At 35.6% G+C, this 23,181-nt stretch overlaps 1 protein-coding gene across 1 annotated transcript; it reads left to right on the top strand.

Moving 5' to 3' along the window:
* Positions 1–4,907: 4,907 nt before the first annotated feature.
* Positions 4,908–23,151, top strand: LOC306855734 (transmembrane protein 164-like). The gene is made up of 6 exons (XM_079394565.1): positions 4,908–5,902; positions 11,509–11,558; positions 16,476–16,542; positions 16,639–16,717; positions 18,969–19,069; positions 21,795–23,151. Exons 1-6 carry the CDS (start codon positions 5,465–5,467, stop codon positions 21,999–22,001), a joined length of 942 nt encoding a protein of 313 aa, XP_079250691.1. The 5' UTR covers positions 4,908–5,464; the 3' UTR covers positions 22,002–23,151.
* Positions 23,152–23,181: the final 30 nt, after the last annotated feature.

Here is a 23,181-nt window from a genome sequence, read left to right as displayed (position 1 = left end):
ATCTGGTCAAATCTCGTTAAGACTCTTGACAGACTTTTTAGATTTAGCATATATGTATTTTCTTTAGCATATATGCATCAGTGGTATTCATTGACAGTATAGGCTAAAACCAACACAATCAAGAAGATTCATCAGTGCAGTGGACAACTCTCTCCCCCCAGACTTTCCCAGCTCAAGGGGTAGATTTGTGGTTTCAATGAAATCTACAAGAAGAAAGAAAGAAAAAAACAATAACACAGTATTCTCCCCACCCAAGAGGAGCCAATGCCAGTAAACTCAATGCTGGTCATATTTACTGTTGAAGAAACTGAACTCCCACAGATTACAATGTACTCGCTTGCTTGTTTGCTGTTTAATTAATGGATTGTTAAGTACTGAACTGTTCTCATTAGCCTACATATTGCAAAGATTTTTTTGTTTGTTTGTTTTAAAATTAAGGATTATGTGGGTTGAAATATACATAACTTTAATGAAAGCATAAGAGTTTTGAATGATTGAATAGCAGTATGATCAGTTTGGGATTTTTGTTGCATAGAGGTTGGAAAATATAGCTACACCTTTCATGTTAAAACTTCGCCAAATTGAAATAAGTAAATAAATAAATACGTTAAACTCGGGTTTGATATTTATTACAAACACATTAAAGAGCGACAATAAATTATGAGAGAGCTTTGGCGATAACTAAATGAACATTTCATACTAATTTGTTGGTAGAAATTACTGCTTAAAGTGAAAAAAAAAAAATTGGGGGGAACAAATTGGTCAAAAAAACAACTTTTACACACAAACTGGCCACCAACCCCAACTTTAAAATGCCTTTTTTATTTTTAGCTCAACTGTCACGGAATTGTGGGAATGCACAAGATTGTGGGAAATCATAGGCAGCGGAGAATACATCTATGCTGCCTTCATTAACAATATATATTTTTACTCCATTTATGCAAGCAGAGACTGAATCAGTTTGAGTGGATGGGGCAGATTTACAGGGAGTGCAAATCTGAATGTTATCTGAATAACAGTGGTAGTTGAAACAGCGTTAATGGGGTAGTATATAGATAAAAATATTAACGGCCTGAGAACAGATCCTTGAGGAACACCTTGCTTCAGAGAGACAGTAGGTAACTGAAAAGTATACACTGAGATGTAGATCTCTCTATCAGAGAGGCAGGTGGAAAACCAAGAAAGAGCAACACCTGTGACATCTACATCTGTGAGGTGGGAGAGAATTAAATAATGACATATGGTTAGTATAGTATGGTATAGTATTATAAAAATACAGAATACAGTTGGTCTAGTAATATAAGAATATCAATCCTTGAAAACCCCATTTATCGACAATAAAATTACAATGAAAAAATAAAAAACATTAGACAAAATATTGGACTGAAGTGTCGTTACAACATTTACCACAAGGGGTCACTTTTGAATCAATGTATCATGAATCTATTAGGATTGTTCTTTGTAAAACGCCCCAAACACATCTAACGTAAAAGGAATGGTCTTCTCTCATAACAGTCAGCGTTTATGCAAATAAACTACTTAAGGAACCAATGTGTGCTGCGTGTTTTAATTCATGATTCAATATGTTAAATATTAAAGCTTATCACCAATAATGATGATGAATAAGAATGAGTGTTTTAATTCATGATTCATTATGTTAAAAACCAAAGCTTATCATCAATTGTGATGATGAATAAGATGAAATCATCTCGATCTTAAGCAGTATCCTAGCTGGTAGTATCCTAGATAGGAGGTCACAGTCTGGTCAAATACCGTCTATAACAAGGCTGGGAGACCATCTTGACCATCAGTCTAGTTTAGGCTAGTTTAAGATATTTTAGCTAGAATGTTAAGACGTACGTGTACAACTTTCTATAACTGTTTGTTTCTCTTTGGGTCTTTTTTCATTATTATTATTATTTTGTTTTTCATTTATTGTTTTTTTTTTCTTTTTCATTTAAGAGTTGCACATATTTCAGAATTGAATTAAAAATGTCTTTTGAATTCCAGCCTAGTTCCAGTTCTAGTAAATTTTAATTTGGTGTTCATTTTCATTTTAGATGTAAAATATTTTATGTTGTGCTTTACAAATGAAGTCATCGGGGTTTCTGAAAACATGAGGGTGAGTGAAAGATGACAGGTTTACAGGCAGTGAATGTCATCTGCATAACAGTGGTAGTTAAAACGTCCCGGGGCTATTGTGTTTTCCAGTCGGGCTACCAAAATGTATCACTGCCCTGCCCGACGGGCTACCTTAAATACAGGGCTCCCACGCAGTGTTCCCTCTAAACTGAGCGCGCAGAAGAAATAATGTGCCTCGCGCACACAAAAATGAGCTGGGAAGCCATTTGATTGAATGCTGCAGTAAAAGGGAAAGAATAGCAATGCTCGGGCAAACCGCTCTAGAGCTGATGTCACGACAGAGTTAGAACCGGTTTCATAGAAAGAGAACTATATGCACCAAACGAGTCGCTGTAGAAACTGAATACTTCAATGGTTGCGGTGCACTCAACACCAGAGACAACACAAACACAATGACATGTGAAATAAAACATACTCATGTATTAAAGAAGAGTGGCTTGATTAAGTGCTGGAAATAACGGAGGATGGGTAACACAACTCTGAAACATGTTCAGTCACACACAAGAGTATTGTAAAAACTGTACATCATAATGATGTTTAGACAGCTATACAAGAATTCATATGTTCACGGTTTTTATATTTAACTTACAGATCTCAGCTAAAGTTTTGCTTCACTTTCTATTCTATTCTATTCTATTGTATTCTATTATATCAGTTTAAATAGTTTGTTTTGATAATATATTATGTTAGGGCTATATTATAAACCTGATAAATAATTGACCTTGTTTTTGAGTCTTTGACTTTGAGTCTCTTGCTCATCAAGGCTGTATTAATTTCAAAAATACAGGAAAAACTGTTATATAGTGAAATATTATTGCAATTTCTAATATTGGTTTCCTATTTTAATATCTATACTTTAAAATATTATTTATTCCTGTGATCAAAGCTATATTTTCAGCATCATTACTCCAGTCTTAAGTGTCCCATGATCCTTCAGAAATCTTTCTAAGATGCTGATTTATTATCAGTGTTGAAACTGTTGTGCTGCTTATAATATTTTTCTGGAACCTGTGTTTCTTTTTTCTTTGATTCTTTGATTAATAAAAAAATAGAACAGCATTTATTCAAAATATAAATATTTTCTAACAATAGAAGCCATCAATTTTATCCATTTAACACATCCTTGCTGAATAAAATTTATTTAACTTTCTTTAAACCTTTTTTAAAGTATCTTTAAAAAAGAAAGAAAAAAATTTCTGACCGCAAACTTTTGAAGAGTTTATATTGTAACACAAAATCTCTATTTTGACTAAACACTGTTCTTTTTAAAAAAAAAAAATTAATATCACAGGTCCCAAAAAATACAGTATAAAAAAATAAAATAAAAAAGCAGTACAACTGTTTCTAACATTGATTAAAAATCAGCATATTAAAATGACTTAAAGAATCATGTGACTCTGAAAATACTGCTTTGCTTCACAGGAATTAATTACATTTTAAAGTATATTAAAATAGAAAACATTTATTTTAAATTGCAATAATATTTCACAATATTATTTTGTGAAATAATATTCAGTATTTTTTATCAAATAGATACAGCCTTGATGAGCATAAGAAACTTCTTTTAAAAAATGTATTGATCCAAACTGTTGAACTGCAGTGTATTGTACAGAAAAAAAAAATCTCAGGTAACCTAAAATGTACATACTTTAGTTACATCAAGGGCCAAATCAAATATAAATAGCACATTAATGTTAAAAGTTAAACACTTTCTTGTGTGCATGCTGTACAGGTCTGGTATAAAGAATGCTTTTGCTCAGGTGCCAGAAATGTCCGCCCAATAGAGAAAAGTTTTGCTCAGCAAGAAAACAAATTAGAGGGAACATTGCTCCCACGGGTCCTTAAATTTCATACAATTAAATTGAAGAGTTTGTAAGGCCCTAGACAGTTTTAAATACGTTAAATGGTATAAGAAATAATTTTTCAAATTGCCTTAAATAGATTTTTAAGAATTCTGCAGATACCTTGTAAATAGTAAAATAAAACTCTTTCCTTGATATTCGTTGATATTTGTGTATTGAAAATGTTTTTGATTGACATTTATGGTCTTTATTTTATTTGGGCTAGTTAAATTAATTTTCGGGCTACCAAAATCGGAAGAGTACCTGCCCGAAGGGCTACCAGGGATTTAGAAATGTTGCGAGCCCTGAACAGGTTGATGTATAAACTGATCTAGGGGTTGTGTATAGATACAAATAGAAACGGTCCAAGAACAGATCCTTGAGGAACACCTTGCTTCAGAGAGACAGTGGGCAACTGAAAAGTAAGCTCTGAGATGTAGATCTCTCTATCAGAGAGGCAGGTGGAAAACCAAGAAATAGCAACACCTGTGACATCTGTGAGGTGGAAGAGAAGTAAATAATGACAAATGGTTTTGAAGGCGAATTGAGGTCTAGTAATATGAGATTATTACTTAAATAATAATTTATTATCTTATATTACCGGTATATTATATTATATTATATTATATTATATATTCCTGGATGAACTATCCCTGCAAGAAGGATAAAAAATATTCCTTCAAGTGGAGAGAAAACATGTCTGTATTTCGTTAGGCTCCTTCAGCTTTCGTTGATACAGGCTAATTTATTAGTCTATTATAAGAAAAGTTTTACTCGTCTAAATCTCTTTTCTAGACTGGGCAGTGGGCTTTCTCATTTACGAAAATGTAACTATCACATGTACAGCTACACCGGCAGTGAGGAAGTTAACAAGTACATACTTGTCTTGCGCAAAGAAGGCGGGGCCTCGCGCTCTGGCCCTTTTCCCGGAAATGAAAGGCATATCAATATGCTGCTGATGGTTTTCTGGAGAAACTAAACGCGCACGCGTGTTGCTGTGTGGGAGGATTTGGGGGCCCTCGTGAACAGGGCGGCGTTTCTATGGTGAGGAGGTCTTTAATACGCCACATGGACCCAGACACATCGCACCTTCTGCGTCTGCTTTTATCGCATTTTTCGGGTGATACATTGCAACATCTCTTACGCATCGGTCGCAGTCGGGTTTTTTAGTTGTGTTTATAAATTGAAGGCCTCTCGGCGCTGATCAAGGGTCTCTTTGAAGCTTTTATGTAATGATCCGCTCTGGCAAGGAATATTCTGGACTCTTGTTTTAGCTGAGAATCGGTTTCCAGTCAAGACGTCACTTTGGAGATGCGTCGTCCTCCTTGGATAGCTACAACTTGACCATCTGTGAATAATCCATCGCATCATATAGTCTCCAGAGCTCTCCCACAGGTGTCTTTGACATAAAGGATGTGGATCTGATTAAACAGCTCCTCGGTCATTTCATCATTCGCTCACCGAAGACAGATTTGACGTTAATGTTTCGCCAGGAGGTCGGTGTCCTGTCTTTTATTCCGTCTTGTTCGTACCTTTTCCAATACGAGCAGAGGAACATGTCTCGGTATAATATCTACAGTCTGCTGGACTGGATGTATGGAGGGGTGGACCCCATGTTTGAGGGCAATGGAGGCCCAGAGTGCGCAGCCTTCCTCTCTCCGCGCCAGAGAATATTTGAGACTCTGATCATTGTGTTCTTTTCTATCCTGGAAGTGGTGGTAGCCATGAAAAAGCTGAATGTCCCTAAAGAGGTCAGAGATGTGGGGAAAGATGGCAGGAGGAGTAAGGAAGACACCTGGGGCAAGAACCTGTTGCTTGTGGCTCTGTGCATGACTTTTGGAGTTGAGGTTGGGTTTAAGTTTGCTACAAAGACTGTCATCTACCTCCTCAATCCATGTCATGTGGTCACAATGGTGCAAGTAAGTATATTTCTGATAAAAAAAAATAGATATATATTGTGCGGATGTGGTTCTGACAAGATATGGGCTGATAACTGAAAAGCTCTGTAGTTACAAAATCCTTTGAACAAAGCATTCAACTTCAGATTACTTCATTGAGCAGCATCTGTATATAGTGAGTAAGTTGCTTTGGGTGAGCTAGTTTTTGAAGCAATACATAGTTTTGTTTTTTGCAAGCATTGAATGTCAGTGCATGCCCTGCTAATTTAAGAAACATTGCACAACACATAGGTGCAATTCTGAACTTGTTATCATTTGTGGTTCCTCTCTGCAGTTAGCTGGCTCTCAAACATAGGAAGGAAATGAGAGCTGTCACCACATTTAAAAAGAGAGATCAGTTCTGAAAAGGAGGAAGTATTGAAATGTGTTGTACCCCTTTTTTTTTGCAGCTGTTTAAATCAATGTACAGTTTAGATGAATTAGAGTAATGTTTCACATTCAGTCATATAGTCTTTTTTTATTATTATTGACAAGAAAACTTATACAATTGAATTTTCCAAAACATGTCATATTACATCCCAAAATTAAAAATACTGGTCCTTAAAAGGTATGCTTCACCCAAAAATGAAAATTCTATAATTTACTCACATTATGAAGCGTTATGTAAAAGCGCTGTGAAGGTCCTTTGTGTTTGTGCATCACTTCTAACGGCCATCTGGGATGGAGGGTGAGTAAAATGAACTTTATATATATTTTAATATTTATTAATATTTTTATATTTAAAGCATGCATAATGGTGGGAGCTTTGGAAATTAAGGTCTTAAAAAAAGAGTCAGCAACCAAACATCTGAACTGATATGAGCCATAAATTTGAAAGAGACTCATTTAAAAGCCAGTTGTGATTGACAATGCTTTATTTTACTTGCTATAACTTTTTGAGAAGTTTTTTTTTTATGATGTTTTTTTTCAGACAGTTGAAGGTGAGTATAGTACAAAGGGAGAAGCTAAAAAGCATTTTCTTGTTTATGGATTTAACAGTTACAAATGCAATTAAAAAGACTTATTTTTGAATGTTGTGTGCATCAGGTAGAGCCATTATGTTGAATAGTTTAAAATTAATTCTACACAGATGCCAGAAAGGACTGCAGGCAAATTATTGTGTTGTGCTGGGAGCCTATAAATATAGACCTGTAGTTGACAACACATTAGATGGTCAATTTTCTTAGTATATTAGTCCACCTTCATCATCTCCTCATGGCATTTACACAAGAAAATCATATATGTTTGGCAAAAATAATTACAGAGGTTGTTTGGGTATTTAACTAATAACATTAACTTTTATTTCACCATAAAGATTTTAGATGAAAAAAAAAAATCAAAGTAAAGTGTAATATTTCAGTAAGAAGGAACGAGAGGCAGTTTTGTATGATGAATTTAGTCACAGTTAAAGCCATGCTTAAGCACAGTGTGCACTAATATAGTTAGGTCTTTAGTGCCTTATTGATTTCTGAAAGTGGTTATTACATGGTAAAATGTTGAAGACACAAATTCTATTAAAGCTTACTTTAAGCAAATGCATTAAAGGGACAGTTCACCCCAAAAATTTTATAATTTACTCACCTTGAACCAAACCCATATGAGTTTCTTCTTTGTTGAACACAAAATAAGACATTTTGAAAAACGTTGGTAACTAAATTGTTTATGGTAATATGGATACTATGGAAGCCAATCTCTAAAGTTTGGTAACCAATATTCTGCTAAATATCTGTGATTGATTAACATTCACTTTCGCATCATTTCCAACATATTTGTTGACAGAAATTTGCAGCTCAGCATTTGAACTTCAGCCAAAATGAAAGCTGAAGGATTTGGCATGTTAAAAATTAAGAGTTTGAATGTTTGAAAGTGACAAATTTAAGACTTTAAATTTTTTAAATTTAAAAATTTAAGCTTGTTAGTATTTGTGAAGACTGATGTATGAATATCCTTTGTGTTTGGATGTCTCATCACAGCAGTAGCAAGACTTTTCATAAGAATTAAGTCATATCAAAGTTCAAATCTCAATATATGCCTGGGATTAACTTAATTACAGGGAGTACGTCCAGTAAATATTTAGCTTCTAAGGGTTTCCACTGACAAAAAAAGTTTAGGAACCCTTGACCTAGATGAATCAATGTGGTTTTAAACACAGTTACAAAAAAACATAGTTACATAATTGTTAGTTACCGTTAAATGCACCTATATAACTATACAGTAAAACTACTAATAAACAACATTTACCTACATACATTTTTATCTGTACTTTTTATATGCCGACATTTGTGAATAGTTGTGGTATTTTGCAACCAAATTATTACCGAAACATTTTCTATACTTAAATATTTTAACATGAATAATGGCACTTTATGCGAACAATTTTGCACAAAAAATATTTGATATTTTTAAATAAAAAAAGAAAAGAAAAAAAATATTTTAAAATAAGTATTTTTTTTTTTTTTTTGGTTAAAATACTTTTAATTATTAATAAAACACTAATAAAATAACTACATTATATTATTATATATAATAATAAATATCTGAAAATTGTAAACCTTTGGACCATCTCTCTGTCTTGATGTTATCATACTTGTTGCACGTTCATGGACATTAATAAGCCAGTGGTGTGTTACTAGCCAAATGACCTTCATGTTTCAACCTATGAGACTATTGTTTTAGAGCTTCTTAACAACAGGATTTTGATTTGTCACATATTTGATAAAGTTCGCATCATTGCTTCTGTGGCTTCTCTGTTTACTGTAAACACTGCTTTGAAACTGTATAAAGCACTATACAAATAAAGGTGAAGAGAAGCACAGGTCTCAAATCTGTGAAAGTTAATGGTCAAATAAGCACCATGAAATCGTCAGTGTTGCTTAATCACCTTCTAAATCTTGATATATTACCCAACCTACTCAGGCATAATCATATTTTTTATTATAACATGACAGGTTTCTGAGAAGGTTCCTGTTCTCAAGGTGAGCCTTTCCCATAATAAGCAACTAAATAAATCCTTGCTTCATTTGCGGAGTCCAGCCTGAGATTACCTGTCTTTTATGGCATGCTATGATGCCACTCTACCGGGCTTCAAATATGCAAACTCAGCATGTGTTCTCAAGCGCGGTATGCCGTAGTAACTCGATGGCTCCACTTATGTCACTAAACTTATTTGTGCAAGTATTACAGTATTTGAACAAGGTAACAGGCTTATCATTTGGTAAATATTAAAGCTGGAATAGTTGGGAATTGTAAACAGCCTGAATGGAACTCACACAATTTGAGTGCAAAACCAATAATAACAGGGAGATATGTGAAAAGTAACATGCTTTCTAAATCGTTCAGTGCATACAGAATGTAATGAAACGACAATAGCTAAATAGCAGGTTTTTAATGCAAGTACATCTTTCCTACAAACCTTATTGTTGCAATATTTTCTCCTCTGCCTTGCGAAAAACAAACTTGTTTGACACATTAGGAAGAATTACTTTAGCCTCAATAAATGCCAAATGGAGCAGCATTAAGAAGACATTGATGTACAGGAGATACAAGGACAAGTAATAAAGATAATTGCTATGTGTTGTCTTGTAGGATGAGATCAATATAATGCTCAGCAGAGTTCATCCAGCTGTTCAGTTAAATAAATACAAACATAAAACTGGTTTGTTGCCCAGATATCCTGAAATTTGTGTTGAATGTCAATGCCATGATCAGTTAGGAGACATGAGATGACACACCAGTGGTGTTTGCATTTATTTGAACAGGATTTGATAGACTGAAATGCAAGTTATTATTAACTCCTAATCTTCTCCGTTTCTGGCAAGGTTATTAATAGGCCTGGTGTATGAAAAAGAGCATGCGCTCTTGTGCTTTCCAGGACAAAACAAACATGGTTAGAAACAACATGAGAGTGAGAAATGCATTACCAGATTTTAATTTTGGGTTAACAATTCCTTCAACCAGCAGAAAAGAGTTTTAATGTTTCTTTAAAATGTAATATCTTTAAAATGATTTGTGCAGTAATTTTGGTATTGAGAAGATTCTGATTTATGAGGGAGATCTTTTTTTTAGACTGAATAACATGCTTTTTTTCTTGTGCTAATGTGGACATGACTCACTTCAGTGTTTGTACACTCACTTTTTCTCCTTTTTTAATTCATAACATGTCTCCGGAGTTATGTTATATTGGTACATTAGTAGTTATCCACATCACATTCTTACATCACATTGCACTAATCACTGTTGCATGCTTTTATTACCTGGTGAGGCATAGCGAACAAAGTTTATTTACACAATCAGAATAAGATCTAATAACTATTAACGAATATAAAATAATAATAATAAAAAGCTGTTTATATTTTCACCCTCATGTCATTCCAAATTAACATATTCTGTCCATCCATTGAAAATCCAGGGATTCCAAACTTTCAAGATTCAAAAAGTTTATAAAGGCATTGTGAAATGAATCCATATCAATCAAGGGGGTTAATACAAGCGATGTGATCGCTTTATATGATATAGGCCTACAGATTTGATTTGGGCTTTGTGAGTGCATCCCATAGCATCCTGTACTGGAATAAACTTCACTGGTTCTCGTGCCTGCATGATAAACACAGACTAGTGAAGTTTGTGCACTAGCTTCCATGTTCACCATATCTGATTCACTCTATGTATATGTGTTTATATGTGAATAAACAGCTAAATTAAATCTGTTCATCATATTAAGCAGATTTTGTATGGGCAAACACCACTCACATATTGTTCACTCTGCCTTGGAGTGAGTATATTACACGAGACTGAACGTGTTCTCATCTTCTTACTCCATGTCAGATTTTTCTCTGATTTGACTCAGTGGGATAAGGATATCTGCTGACAGGATTCAACTTCCTTCCTTGTTGTGTACTGCTCCCAGAATGCTCTTTCTGTCCAAAGAGAGAAATCCTGGCTACCCTCCCAACAGATACTAAATTATGTCAATTAGTGATCTCTTTAACCCTAGATTAGATATGGCTTGTGGCTGTCCTTAGTTGCCTTCATCACTACCGAGAGAACATTTTCACTAGTGATCAAAACAACAGCAGAGTACAAAATAGTTTTGACATAAATGGTGTGTTTGCATTACATAGAATAAATAAGGAAAATAAAGACAATCAGAGAAAAAAGTGTTGATTTGGGAGTAGTTGCAACACCGAACTGGTCCAAAATTGTCGTGTTTTCTCCAGGTCTCCATTTTTCAATAGCTGAATGAGTTTGATTGACGCTCCGCCACTGAAAATGTGATAAACTTGTTCTGATAAGATAAAAAGACTGCATTTATATACCGATACATAGGTACACAGCATGTGACATTTACAGCAGTTATAATGGCTTGAATGAGCAGCCGTCTCTTTGCAGCAATAGTTGTTCTGTTCTATTTTAAGAGTTGTATTCCAGCATTTATTTGGAATTGCTGTCCTCTTGTTGACTTAGTAAAATTTCTATTATCAGTTACTCTCATGACAAGTAGTTTGCATTACTAGTTTCACTGCTTGATGTAATATGTGCTTTGTCCAAAAGAGTCATTGTTATTGAGCCTATCACTTTATGTTTTGCAGATCTTCCTGCTTGCATGTCCCCCTTGTAAAACTGCCATGGTTATCTTTAGGTAAGTACTCAGTAACAGGTTGCACTCTAGAGAGCTGTGGGATTTCTTGTTACCTTCATTCTTGGTCTTCATGTGCAATTTAAGTCTAGTGACAGTAACTACTATAGTGTTTGGCCTCTTCAGCATATGAGGAATGCAAACCTATGCATATCACCAGACTCTTTCTAAAATAACCTTTCAACACCTTTTTCTGTGAGTTATTAGGGTACTCATGATGAGCAGTATTGGGGGGGGGGGGGGGGGGTAACGCATTACAAGTAACGGGAGTTGTGTAATCAGGTTACTTTTTCCAAGTCATCATTAACTTCTAGCCTATTGCTATATAATCAACACAAGGAAGGCACAAGTGTAATAAAAGCGATTCCATTTACAAAATGATAGATGAGAGTAACTAACAACTACTAGATGGATATCATGGATGGATAAAGTGCAGAAGATTAAAAATGCAAGTGACTGAGTTGGATGTTACTATAGCAGTTACATATTTTCTTATTGATAAGATAAACTGTAGATTCTCTGGAAGTAATAAACCTTATTCTGGATTCATGTTTCGTCTGAATGCAAAAGGCATCTGTTTGTTGTCCACAAATGCATGATCACATCAAAATGAAACGTAATGAAACAATTCTTGAGATGCATGAATCATTTTTGTTGACATAACTAACTGGGCAGTTGATCTAAGTGTAAGATCTAAATGTTGCATGTCAATGGAATTTTATCACATGCATCTAATTAGGACATCTAAACAATCATTATTGTATAAAGCGATATATAAATGAACTTGACTTGATAATTAATATTATACCACATGCTTAATAAGTAGTGAATAGTTGCAATGATGCATGCTCTCTAATATGAAATCATAAACATAAGGCCTTTTGTAAATCCTTTGTAATTTTAACAGAGTGGTGCTAATGTCCGTGTTTTGACGAAGTGACAGGATGGGGCGAAATTCCTCACAGGAGCTGTTAATGTCCTGAATGCGAGACATGCTGAATTGGTAATGTCACCAGATGGCAATGAATTATAAACAACCCAAGAGATGACCTGAATTTTAGATTCATCACATAAATTGATTTCTTTCAAAATGAATCCTTGGTTTTATACATTTTAATGTGAAAAACTGCTAGCAAAGCTGTTTTTTGGAGATGTTTGCTGCTGTAGTTTTTCAGAACAGATTGTGACTCTCAACTCTTAGGTGAGCGTGATGTAACTCGCCATTCATTCACCAAAACACCATCCTATACCTCAGAGATTACTGTGTGAACTAGTGGCCATGACATCAGACGCCTGTTTCCAATAAGTGCTAATGAGGTAAGCTTTGAGCAGTGATGGCCTGTTTTAGACCAGCACATTAGATCCGACTTGAATTCAACATGAGCAATGCTGTTCATGTTCCTAACGTGTTTCAGAAAAGTCCAACTGATTATAGCTGAAAATAATATAGGCCTAACTGCTTTAAAGTTTAATAATATTACTTTTCTCTATACACTTGAACAAATGTAGTGCTTCGTGCGAAACTAAGACCAGGAGACTTCGGTATCTCTTCAGCACGATGTTTTATTGAGAACTAGGGTTGGGCCGATAGACGATGCCATCGTCCATCGCTGATGAACGAGAAATGTATGTACTGTAATGTAACAGGCAACCGTTAGCAATCGTTATTTGTTTTCTGTGCCTTTCTGAATACGGATTCAGGCTTCGACAGCCCCCTGCCGATGCCATTGTCCATCGCGATGTTTCACTATAGACATCGTCCGATGCCAATTTTGTAGCTATCGCCCAACCCTATTGAGAACATACTGTTTTACATTGTAGTCATCAATTCTATCTAAAGGCCGGGACACATCAAGTCAAGAGTCAGCCGCTGGGCGGTCAGGGAGCGTCAATCAAGCTATTTTTTATTTATTTTTTCAGGTGAACAGGGTAAAAAAACTAACTAATAGTTATCACCTTACTTACCTAGTTGATTGATTACATTGCTAAGTTTGTAAAAGCTTCCTAAAATGTTAAGTTTAAATATGCAAATGATGCATTATTTAATGAAATATGTGCTAATTTGCATACATTTCTAGAAGAAAAATCTAAACACTGGATGAAGTTGGTTTCAAAATTCTTATTTCATTTTATTGACGCATTAGAGTCCAAAGTTTTACAGAGGGAATCTCTTTTTGACACTCAGAAAATACTTAGAACAGACAGAAAACAATAAATATTCACAATTTTTTGGGGGAATAAAATGTTGTATATAACCAAGCAAATTATATATGAACAAATCCCTCTGTAAAAACCTTCAGGGTATAGATGGGAATAAAGATGTAAAGGTTGGTGTGTGTAAGTGCTACTGAAGTGGAGATATATGGCTCAATGTAGGAGAGAAATCTCATTTTGAGAAAACGGCCTTTAAAAATATGTATTGTAATTGAACTCTGTTGACACAAATAGATAAAGTGCTGTAAACGAAACACTTAACAGTGTCTTTTGGATGTTTTCTTTCCACTAGTCTGAAAAAATACTTTATGAAAAACCAAAAAGCCCAAAATCTCTGAAAAAAAGCCCGAAAAAACTGTTTTTGCCTGCAGTGTCTCCCCTTAAATGACACATATTTTTTTCTGTCAGTAAATCCTACTCCTCATGAACTCGCTTATAATTTGCATTTGGGAATGCAACGTGCCAGCAATCTTTTCAAATGTATAATGAGAATAATTTATTAATTTGTTGGCAACATGAGAAGTTTTAAGTGGTTTTCCGCCACAATAAAAGCTCAATGGTCTAATGTTTGAATGCAAAGAAATGAAGGCAGTCATAAATGTTAGTCTTGTAAGTTTACTGTTGTTCCCTTTTTCTCGCTCCACTCATTTCCACTCCTTTTACAGCTTTATCTACCAATCCACTATTGCCATTATACTCTTCTCAATTTAAAGACTGTGAGAAAGGATGACTTTCATGATTGTTGTTCTTTGTAGCTGTAACTTTTGAACTATAGATGTAATTTATGGTCACTAAGCAAGCAGAGGGTGTCAGTGACGTGGTCATGTCTCTTGGAAGTGAGGTATTTTAATGGCTCTAGTGATTCAACACCCAGCTAAAATAATTTCCTGTCTAACTGGAAAACAACTTCTGTTTTCTTAGAAAATATCAGAGGCAGTTGGTGGGTTTGAATCTTTCTCTCTCTCTAACATTTACAATTAGGGGTGCCAAGGGGTGGACAATTTCCTGGACATTTCCGGAAACTTTCCATGGGAAGTTAAACTGGCGAATTTAGGAATTTACAGGAATTAATTGGAAATTTGGGGTAACTTTATCAAATACAAACATAAATATAAAAAGGTCCCATTAAAAATGTCTGTTGTGGCATTGTTATGCAGAATAAGATTTGGGAAAAGCTGGTAAAAACACTAATGAAATGTCATGCACCGATATATGAATAGCTAAACAATTGGAAGATTCTGAAATGGTAAAAATATAATTTTTCAATGCATCAGAATTACACAGGCAGCATGGACATGCACTGACAGAAGACAATGCAATCACTTGGTTGCAAAATATACATCTTAAGTGTGTGAAATTTTAACACAATGAACCAAACAACACAAAGGTATGAATCTAGTCGCATTTAGAAGCAAAGACCAAAATCAGAAAGCAGTTGCCTTTTTAAAGCAGCATCCTGATTGTAATGGAATCTGATAAGTTATCGAATGCTCTACATATAGGCAGCAGAAGGTGTCATACAAACAGCACTCCTCATGGACACAGTTCATTTCTATCCACTTTACTTTTAACAAGTATTTTTTTCAAGGCTTCCCGTGTCAGCCACTTCCACTTATTTTAGCTGTGCAGAAAGAGTCTGATATGCTGATTGATGCTGTAAACTGGTCCAGATAGCACAGCGGTTTAACTGGTATCTGTTATCAGGCCCAGAGTGACCATCGGGAGAATCAGGGAGTTCTGGATCAGGGGGCTGCTGTTAAATTTGAGCCAGTGTAGAATTGTCGATTCATCACTCCGCTCGTCGAAGCCACTACCCAAATTGTCTAATCTGAAACATGATCATGGGGATGAGGAGAGTCATAATTTTTCCAGTATTGGCCATTACATTCAGAAGCTCAACAGAAATGTTTGTGATTTGATTTATAATGCTCAACGGTACAAACACAATGCATAAGAAGCAATCTGATGCAACATGCAGATCTCAATGCGTCACTTTTCATTCACTTTCACATTGCATTTTAATCGTGACAGGGGCAATTTTTGCCCATTTGTCTTGAATATGTGCCGCATTTTTGTTCATTTTGGTGGCATTTTTATCACAAGCCACCATCAATTTCCGACCCTGCTCTGCTCCCAAATCTCTTTATTTATATAGCACTTCATACAAAACAGCTTTACAGTGATGAACAGGAAAATAGTGTCGATAATGCAAAAGGACAATAGTAAACCGAATCATTGTATTTTTCAGCTGTGCCTATTCATAAGTTTGATTGCAGAATGTTTACTATGTCGTTTGTTATTTATGTTTATATTCTTGTTAAAATGTACGAGAGAATTGGTCCCTCCCTATACTAAAGTGTTACCATCTATATAAATTGATATTGTTTATTGATACTTTTCAGTATTGCATGAATTAGATTTCAGTAATGTGTATATATCACCATTTTTCGTTTCATACCATCAACTTAAATATATTTTTAGAGATTGCCTTCTCTGTTCAGGATGCATATATTGTTGCTTTAAAGCAGCATACGATTAATAGGTATGTTTTTGATTAAAGTATTTTTGCCTTTGACCTATAATAGCTTCATGATTTGATATCTGTCAGTTTAATAGAATGTCACTGTTTTCCCTTGTTCAGGTGATATTTAGATCAGTTTCAGATATATCGTTGCTGTGAGCTTTCTTTCTTTTTTTGTTTTGAAGGCTTCAGGTCCATATGCTGAATGGAGCCCTTCTAGCTCTTCTCTTCCCAGTAGTCAACACTCGACTGGTGAGTGTATTCCCATCTCTAGTATTTATACGTGATTGGTCAAATCATGCTGACACCAAATAAGGCTGGAACATATTTTTTTTTCTTCCATCACAGCTTCCATTTGAGAAGGAGATCTATTATATTCAGCACTCCATGCTGTATCTTGTGCCAGTCTACCTCTTCAGAAAAGGAGGTGAGTTCCTGAAGTTCGCCAAACAGTCGTAGTCCTGGAGCTTTTACCGCACATCATCATATCTGCCGTTGTCCACGTGCACAATATCATTTCAGCTTCCATGTTGAAAAGTGAACAATAGTACTCGTGAAATCAGTGCTGTTATTTATAGAGCTCATCCAACCGATATTTCAGTTGTGAAACGACAGTTATGTTGACGTCAGAAGGACACTTCAGTAAAGTATATATCAGAACAGCAATGACGCTGATATGAGTAAACCCAGTGTCATCAAATGTTCAGAAAGGATTACTACAGCTCCTCATTGGCCTATATAAACTTGACAAGGACAATTATTAACGTGTCTAGTTTTTTTTTGTTTGTTTGTTTGTTGGCTGTAAGGATCTGCTCTAGTAGTACCAAAATGTGTTTCAAAAGGTGGCAAGGTTTGTGCATCACTGCAAAAAAATAAACCAATTTGCCTCGTTTTCCAAAACAAATATCTACATATTCTTGAAAGTAGATATATTTACTCGAGAAGCAAAATGACTTAAAGTTTTCAGAAAACACTTAATACTTCATCAAAATATTGTTCATTTTTGATTAAAATAAGAAAAAATATCTGCCAGTTGGGTAAGAAAAGTTATTTTGACTCAAGAGTTTTTCTCGCCCCATTGGCAGATATTTTTTTCTAGATTCAAGAATTAGATATTTGTATTGGAAAACAAGGCAAAAATACTAAGAAAAATATATATTTTTTATATAAGTGTATCTAGACAATTGACCTATCGGTAAGCCCCTCCCCTCGAATGCAGATGAGCCAATGGCAGTCGAGTATCAGTTTCACAGGGAGCGGAACTCGGACGTCTGTAGGTTTCAGCGCCATAGAGAAACATTGTATGATCCGAAGACACCATCGGTTTGATGGTGTTTATGCTATAAAAATGGAAAAACGATGTGCCTGGGGTACTCGAAACACTAATTCCAGGTATCCTGAGAGGATGGGCAATATCATTTATTTATTACATTTCCTAAACCCAAACAAAACAGAGCAAAATGTCCCTAAGTATTCAACCCCAATACAAATGAAGGCAAAAACGTTCATTTTCTGGTTGTCCTACACATTTTCAGTTGCTCAAGCACAACATTAATGTCCTCTTGCGTTCCAGCAAGGTATCTCTGGCTAAAACTAGCTAACTAGCTAATGTCTACATTTCAGTAACTCTCCAAACGAAACTGGTTAAATGTGCATTAATTTAATCGTACCCTGCGATACATGAACAGTGTTGATCCTGCATAGTTGATCGCTTCGAGTCACCCACCGTATTTATTTTCAAATATTTGATGCATCCCTCCATGGAACATTTCATTCCTACTTGAATGGTGGCCCTTCTGTGTCCAAAACTGTTCAAAAACATCATGGGACGAGGTTTTCACACTGCAGCTGTCACTATACGACAGTTAGCAACTCTGTTTGTTTGTCCGAGGGAGCAACAGAAACTAAGGGGGACGTGGCTTACTGAATATCTTCATGATGACTAGTCCATCTTTACAGCTTATTATGGCCAAGAACTGACCAAAACTGGCCTGAAATGATTTATGAAATGGTTTATCCACAATAATAATGCAGGTATCCATTTCCTACACCACAGACAAATGTAAAGGTCTCTGAAAAATCTCAAAAGGCTTGAGGGTTTAATGCTGGCGAGTAAAGACATGAACAGAACTGTTGTAATTTCACTACTGTCATGTGACGTAAAATTATTAACGTTAATATTATTGAATATTTCTTTTAGTGTTACAGTGCAGTTGTATTACTAAACGTCCCCTTTAAGTGTGCATTCACAAAAAAAATAAGGTTTTGCTAAATACAAAATAATGATGTCATTTAATATATTATTAAGGAAAATAACGACATTTGCAAATTTAGCTGTAATAGCATTTTTATAGTAAAATCATGAAAAGGCCTAATTCTGTCAGAGATTTATAACCTCTCTTTAACTTATCACAACAAAATAAAGCAGTATTTGTTACCATTATATCCCATCTTACCCTATAATGCTCAAGTTTTGTGGTGATACTAATGTTTATCCAGGTGCATTGTCTTGCCCCCATTGTAAGTGCTTTCCTGTAATCACAATTTTTTGTTAGTTTGAAGGACGAGTTGAAATTCTGCTGAACCCAGCATATTCCTTTAAAAGAAATGCTCCCTGACTTAGAGATCTGGGCTCCACATGCATCTTTAAAGACTGTGTCATGTGTCTCGTTTGTCAGGTGTGTATAAGCCAGAGCCGCTCGGAGACATGTGGTGGGCACTGCTGTCCACGGGCATCCTCTTCCTCTACCACTTTGTGTTCCTCCAGGGCCTTGGAATGGTACGACAATCAAACACTATTATGAAAATCAGAATAGCATACTAGTATTCTACTTTTTCTATTTCTTCCATATTTGTATGGCAGGAATACAGAGTTAGTAGCTTATGACTGTGTTAGAAATGGAATGCTAGCTTACTGAATATACACTGCATGCTTCCCACTGTTTTTAAGTGAAACGGTAGGCATTGTTCTACAACATTTCACTGCTTTGTCACATGACCTCATCGCATTGTGTGTTTAATTAAGTGGTACAGTAAGCAGTACATTAAGCAGCGCACATTCTATCGCATTTTTCTCCAGCTTTCATAGTTAAGTTTATACATGGAAGCCCATTTCTGCCACTGAATAAAAAAGGTAATTGCAACTTTCTTATCATTCGTTTTTTTTTATTCTCGCAATTTATTTATTTTTTTCTCAGAACTGTTATGTAAACTCACAACTGCGAGGAAAAAAAGCCAGAATTGTAAGATTTAAACTCGCAATTCTGAGGGGAAAAAAAAAATTGCAAGTTATAAAGTCTGCATGATATAAACGCAGTTCTGAGAAATAAAGTCTGAATTAGATATATAAACTTCGAATTGCAAGAAAATAGATTTTTCCTTCTCAGAATCGGACTTTATATCTCACAATTAGTCAGAATGATCAGAATTGTGAGATATAAACTACCAATTGTGAGGGAAAAAAACAAGCAACTGTGAAAAAAGTATATATCTCAAAATTCAGATTGTATTTCTCACAGTTGTGAGTTTATATCATGAAAGTCTGAGAAATAAATCAGAAGTATGAGAAAGTTAACTTTTTTAAATTTTTTTATTCAGTGCCGCTGAAATATTAATTTAACCATTGTTTAATCTTTAGACATGAACTGCTTCAAAATGTATGCTGCTAACAAAATGATGTTTGCTACTGTAATGAAAGCTCCAGACATTAAACAAATAAGCATTTACATTAGGACATTTGCATAGTTAAAAAAACGACTGACTCGTTAGATGATTTTTCTCATTAAAAACATACAATTTCCTAATAATTCAATAGAATGTATGGGAATACTAGAGAATAGCAATATGCCTAGAGAGAGAGAGACCGTAGTATTATTAAATGTTTATAGATTTTTACGTAATATTCTTGTTACTTAAAATGTATCTTTTTCTTGAACTTATTTCATATGTCAGGCATTACAGGGTTATGGGTGTGTTTACTGAGGGATTGTTTTTAGACTCCTGGTGCTTTGTGACAGTATTACAACCTCAAGATAAAACTCTCAGTAAAAGCTGACAGTGTTGCTAATAGACCTTTAATACAATCCGCAAGTCATCACATCAGGCTCTGTTCAGTACTGTAATCAAATTTCCACTTGCATTACTGTCGATGCGTGGTCGCCAGTTTTGACGAGAAAATTAAACTTGTTGGAACTTCACAATCAATCTTGTCTATATTTCAAATGGTTTATTTAGCCTAGTGTGATACCCCAAGTGTGTGCTTTTTACATTTGTTATTACATGACATGTTTGTTCTGACTAATCTCCAGTTTTTGGCTACAATATACACTGATCAACCACGACATTAAAACCACTGAAAGGTCAAAAGATGGTTAGAGATGGTTAGCACTGGCGCAAGCTGTTAGTAAATCTGGCCCGTAATGGGCAAGTGAGCAGCTGGACCAAAAAAACAGTGGAAGGAGACTGGTCTGATGAATCATGTAAATGGTTGGGTGTGTTAACATCATTAACCTAGAAGAGCTGGCACCATGATGTCTATGCCTATGGAGGCTGGCTGGTGGAGGCAGTGTTCTGCTGGGAAACCTTGGGCACCACCTACCTACAAACTGTTACAGACCACGTTCATCTCTTCATGGCAATGGTTTTACTTCATGGCTGTGGCCTCTTTCAGCTCTATAATGCACCTGCCACAATGCAAAAAGTGTTCAGGAATGGTTTGAGGAACATGACATAGAGATTATTGTGTTGCCTAAGCCTCCAAATTCTCCAGATCTCAATCCGATTGAGCATCTATGGGATGTGCTGGACCAACAAATTTGGTCCATGGAGGCACCACCTCACAACTTGCAGGATCTGCTGCTAATGTCTTGGTGTTAGATACCACAGGACACATTCTGATGTCTTATGGAGTTCATATGCATCAGAGCTGTTTTGACAGCATGAGGGGGACCTACACAATATTAGGCAGGTCATTTTAATGTTGTGGTGGCTTGTCAGTTTAACTGCACCCAAACCGGGAGTACACGACTTGTTTTAGATGATCAAACCAGTTATATTTGAATAATCCTCTATGGACCGGAATTGGCTCCTGACTGAATCAAAAACTAAAGTGCATGCATGCAATTTGCACAGTCTTTACTCTTTAATGTTTTATTTGATGGATAACTTCAATTCTTAAATAAGAAATGTGTGCATTCTGTTGTTGCGCTCACACTTTAAGGTCCAATGAACAATTTTGCCTCAATAGACTCCTAATTTGCTGCTTATTAATCGTTAGGAAGGTAATTTAAGTTTAGGTTAAGGGATCTAAAATATGATCATGCAGATTAAGGCATTTGTATGTGCTTTATAAATACTAATAAACAGTCAATATGCTAGTAATGTGCATGCTAGTTAATAGTGAGAATTGATCCCTAAAGTGTTGCCGTTCTGTTTCACACATGCATGTTTTGCTATCACTATTGTTGCCTTATGCTAACTCAGTCTTGTATTTTGCTTCCTGCCAGTTGACAGAAGTGAATCTGAATAACATGCTGTGTCCTGCTGTCTCTGACCCCTTCTATGGACCATGGTACCGAGTGTGGGCGACGGGCCACCAGACGGCCCTGACGTTAGTGCACGGCAAGGCTCTGACCATCCTCTCGCAGCACACCGCTCCCACGTGCCGCTATTTACTGGATATAGTACGTCTACGCAACAAGAAGTTGGACTAGTGTTTTTATCAGCAGTCTTGCATGGACAAAACCTCAACTGGAACTTGTCCAGCATTCTAGACTAAAGTGTAGTACATAGAGAGATACAACTATACAACGTTTGTTTGGTCCAAACCTGGTTTCTCAAAGCTGGATCATTAGATCGAAAGACTGTTTTAACACCATAGGAGCAGGACTCGAGCAACATTAACCTTGCCTTGTTTTTTTTTAGTTTTAGTGTTTAGCAAATTGAACACTCACTGGACTCTGAACACACGTAACCTTTCTTCTCAAGTTGCCTTCTTTAGTTACATTCAACTGGGGGCCAAGCCAGTTCCTTTTACAGCCGAATGGCTGATGCGCGGTTAAAAACACTGCATTTCCTTGCTTGCTGGTGGGGCGGTTTTTAAAGACTCGCAAAATGACATTTTGTTAATGTTGTAGACCTGTTGTTGAAAGTGTAAATGTAGTGGTTCTGTACGTCTAGGAGATTTTCTAGTGTTTCCAGCCCATGGCAGTCTCTTTCTTTTGTATGTAAATAGAACTAAAATTGTAGCTGAAGTTATTAGCTGTGGTCCCATCCACAGAATATTTTCTGTTGGCTTAAAGTATCCGTTTGATTCCATTTGATCAAGTACACACACACACACACACTACTGATGATATTATCTAAGGGAATGGGCAGTGTCCTGTCATAACAAATTGACCATTTTAAAGGTTATTTGTTCGAGATACTCTTTTGATGTTTATTATTAGGGGAAGTTAAAAAGGTTCTTTTCGCTTAATTTTTTTTAAATCTCAATTTTAAGCTTAACACTATTATCTAGAAATGGGTGAATAAACATACACAAGCAATTCCAGTATGTAGTCAAATGAAGGAAAAATAAGTTCTATTACCAGCCACACGAGGGCTGCATCTTTTGTCCAATCCCCAAAACTGCTCTGTTTCAAGTGTAGTCAGTTGTTTGCATGTCAAACCCAGAAACTAAGATTTGCTGAACCATTTCGTGGTTGTTGCAGTCTGATTTGAGCATTCTAATGAATTATGGGATCACTCATTTCAATGCAAGTTACTTGACTGAAAGGGAAACCTGTCTGTCTTGGTGTCATTTTTGGACATATGTTTTTATGGTCTATATATTAAAGGTCTTCTCCAACATGTAACATTGATGAAGATTGTCTTGGTCTATCAAAAAAAAAA

The sequence above is a fragment of the Barbus barbus genome (genome assembly GCF_936440315.1).
Source record: "Barbus barbus genome assembly, chromosome: 36".
Classification (NCBI taxonomy): domain Eukaryota; kingdom Metazoa; phylum Chordata; class Actinopteri; order Cypriniformes; family Cyprinidae; genus Barbus; species Barbus barbus.
The sequence above is the reverse complement of the archived record's forward strand: the minus strand, read 5'-3'. Positions and strand labels throughout refer to the sequence as shown.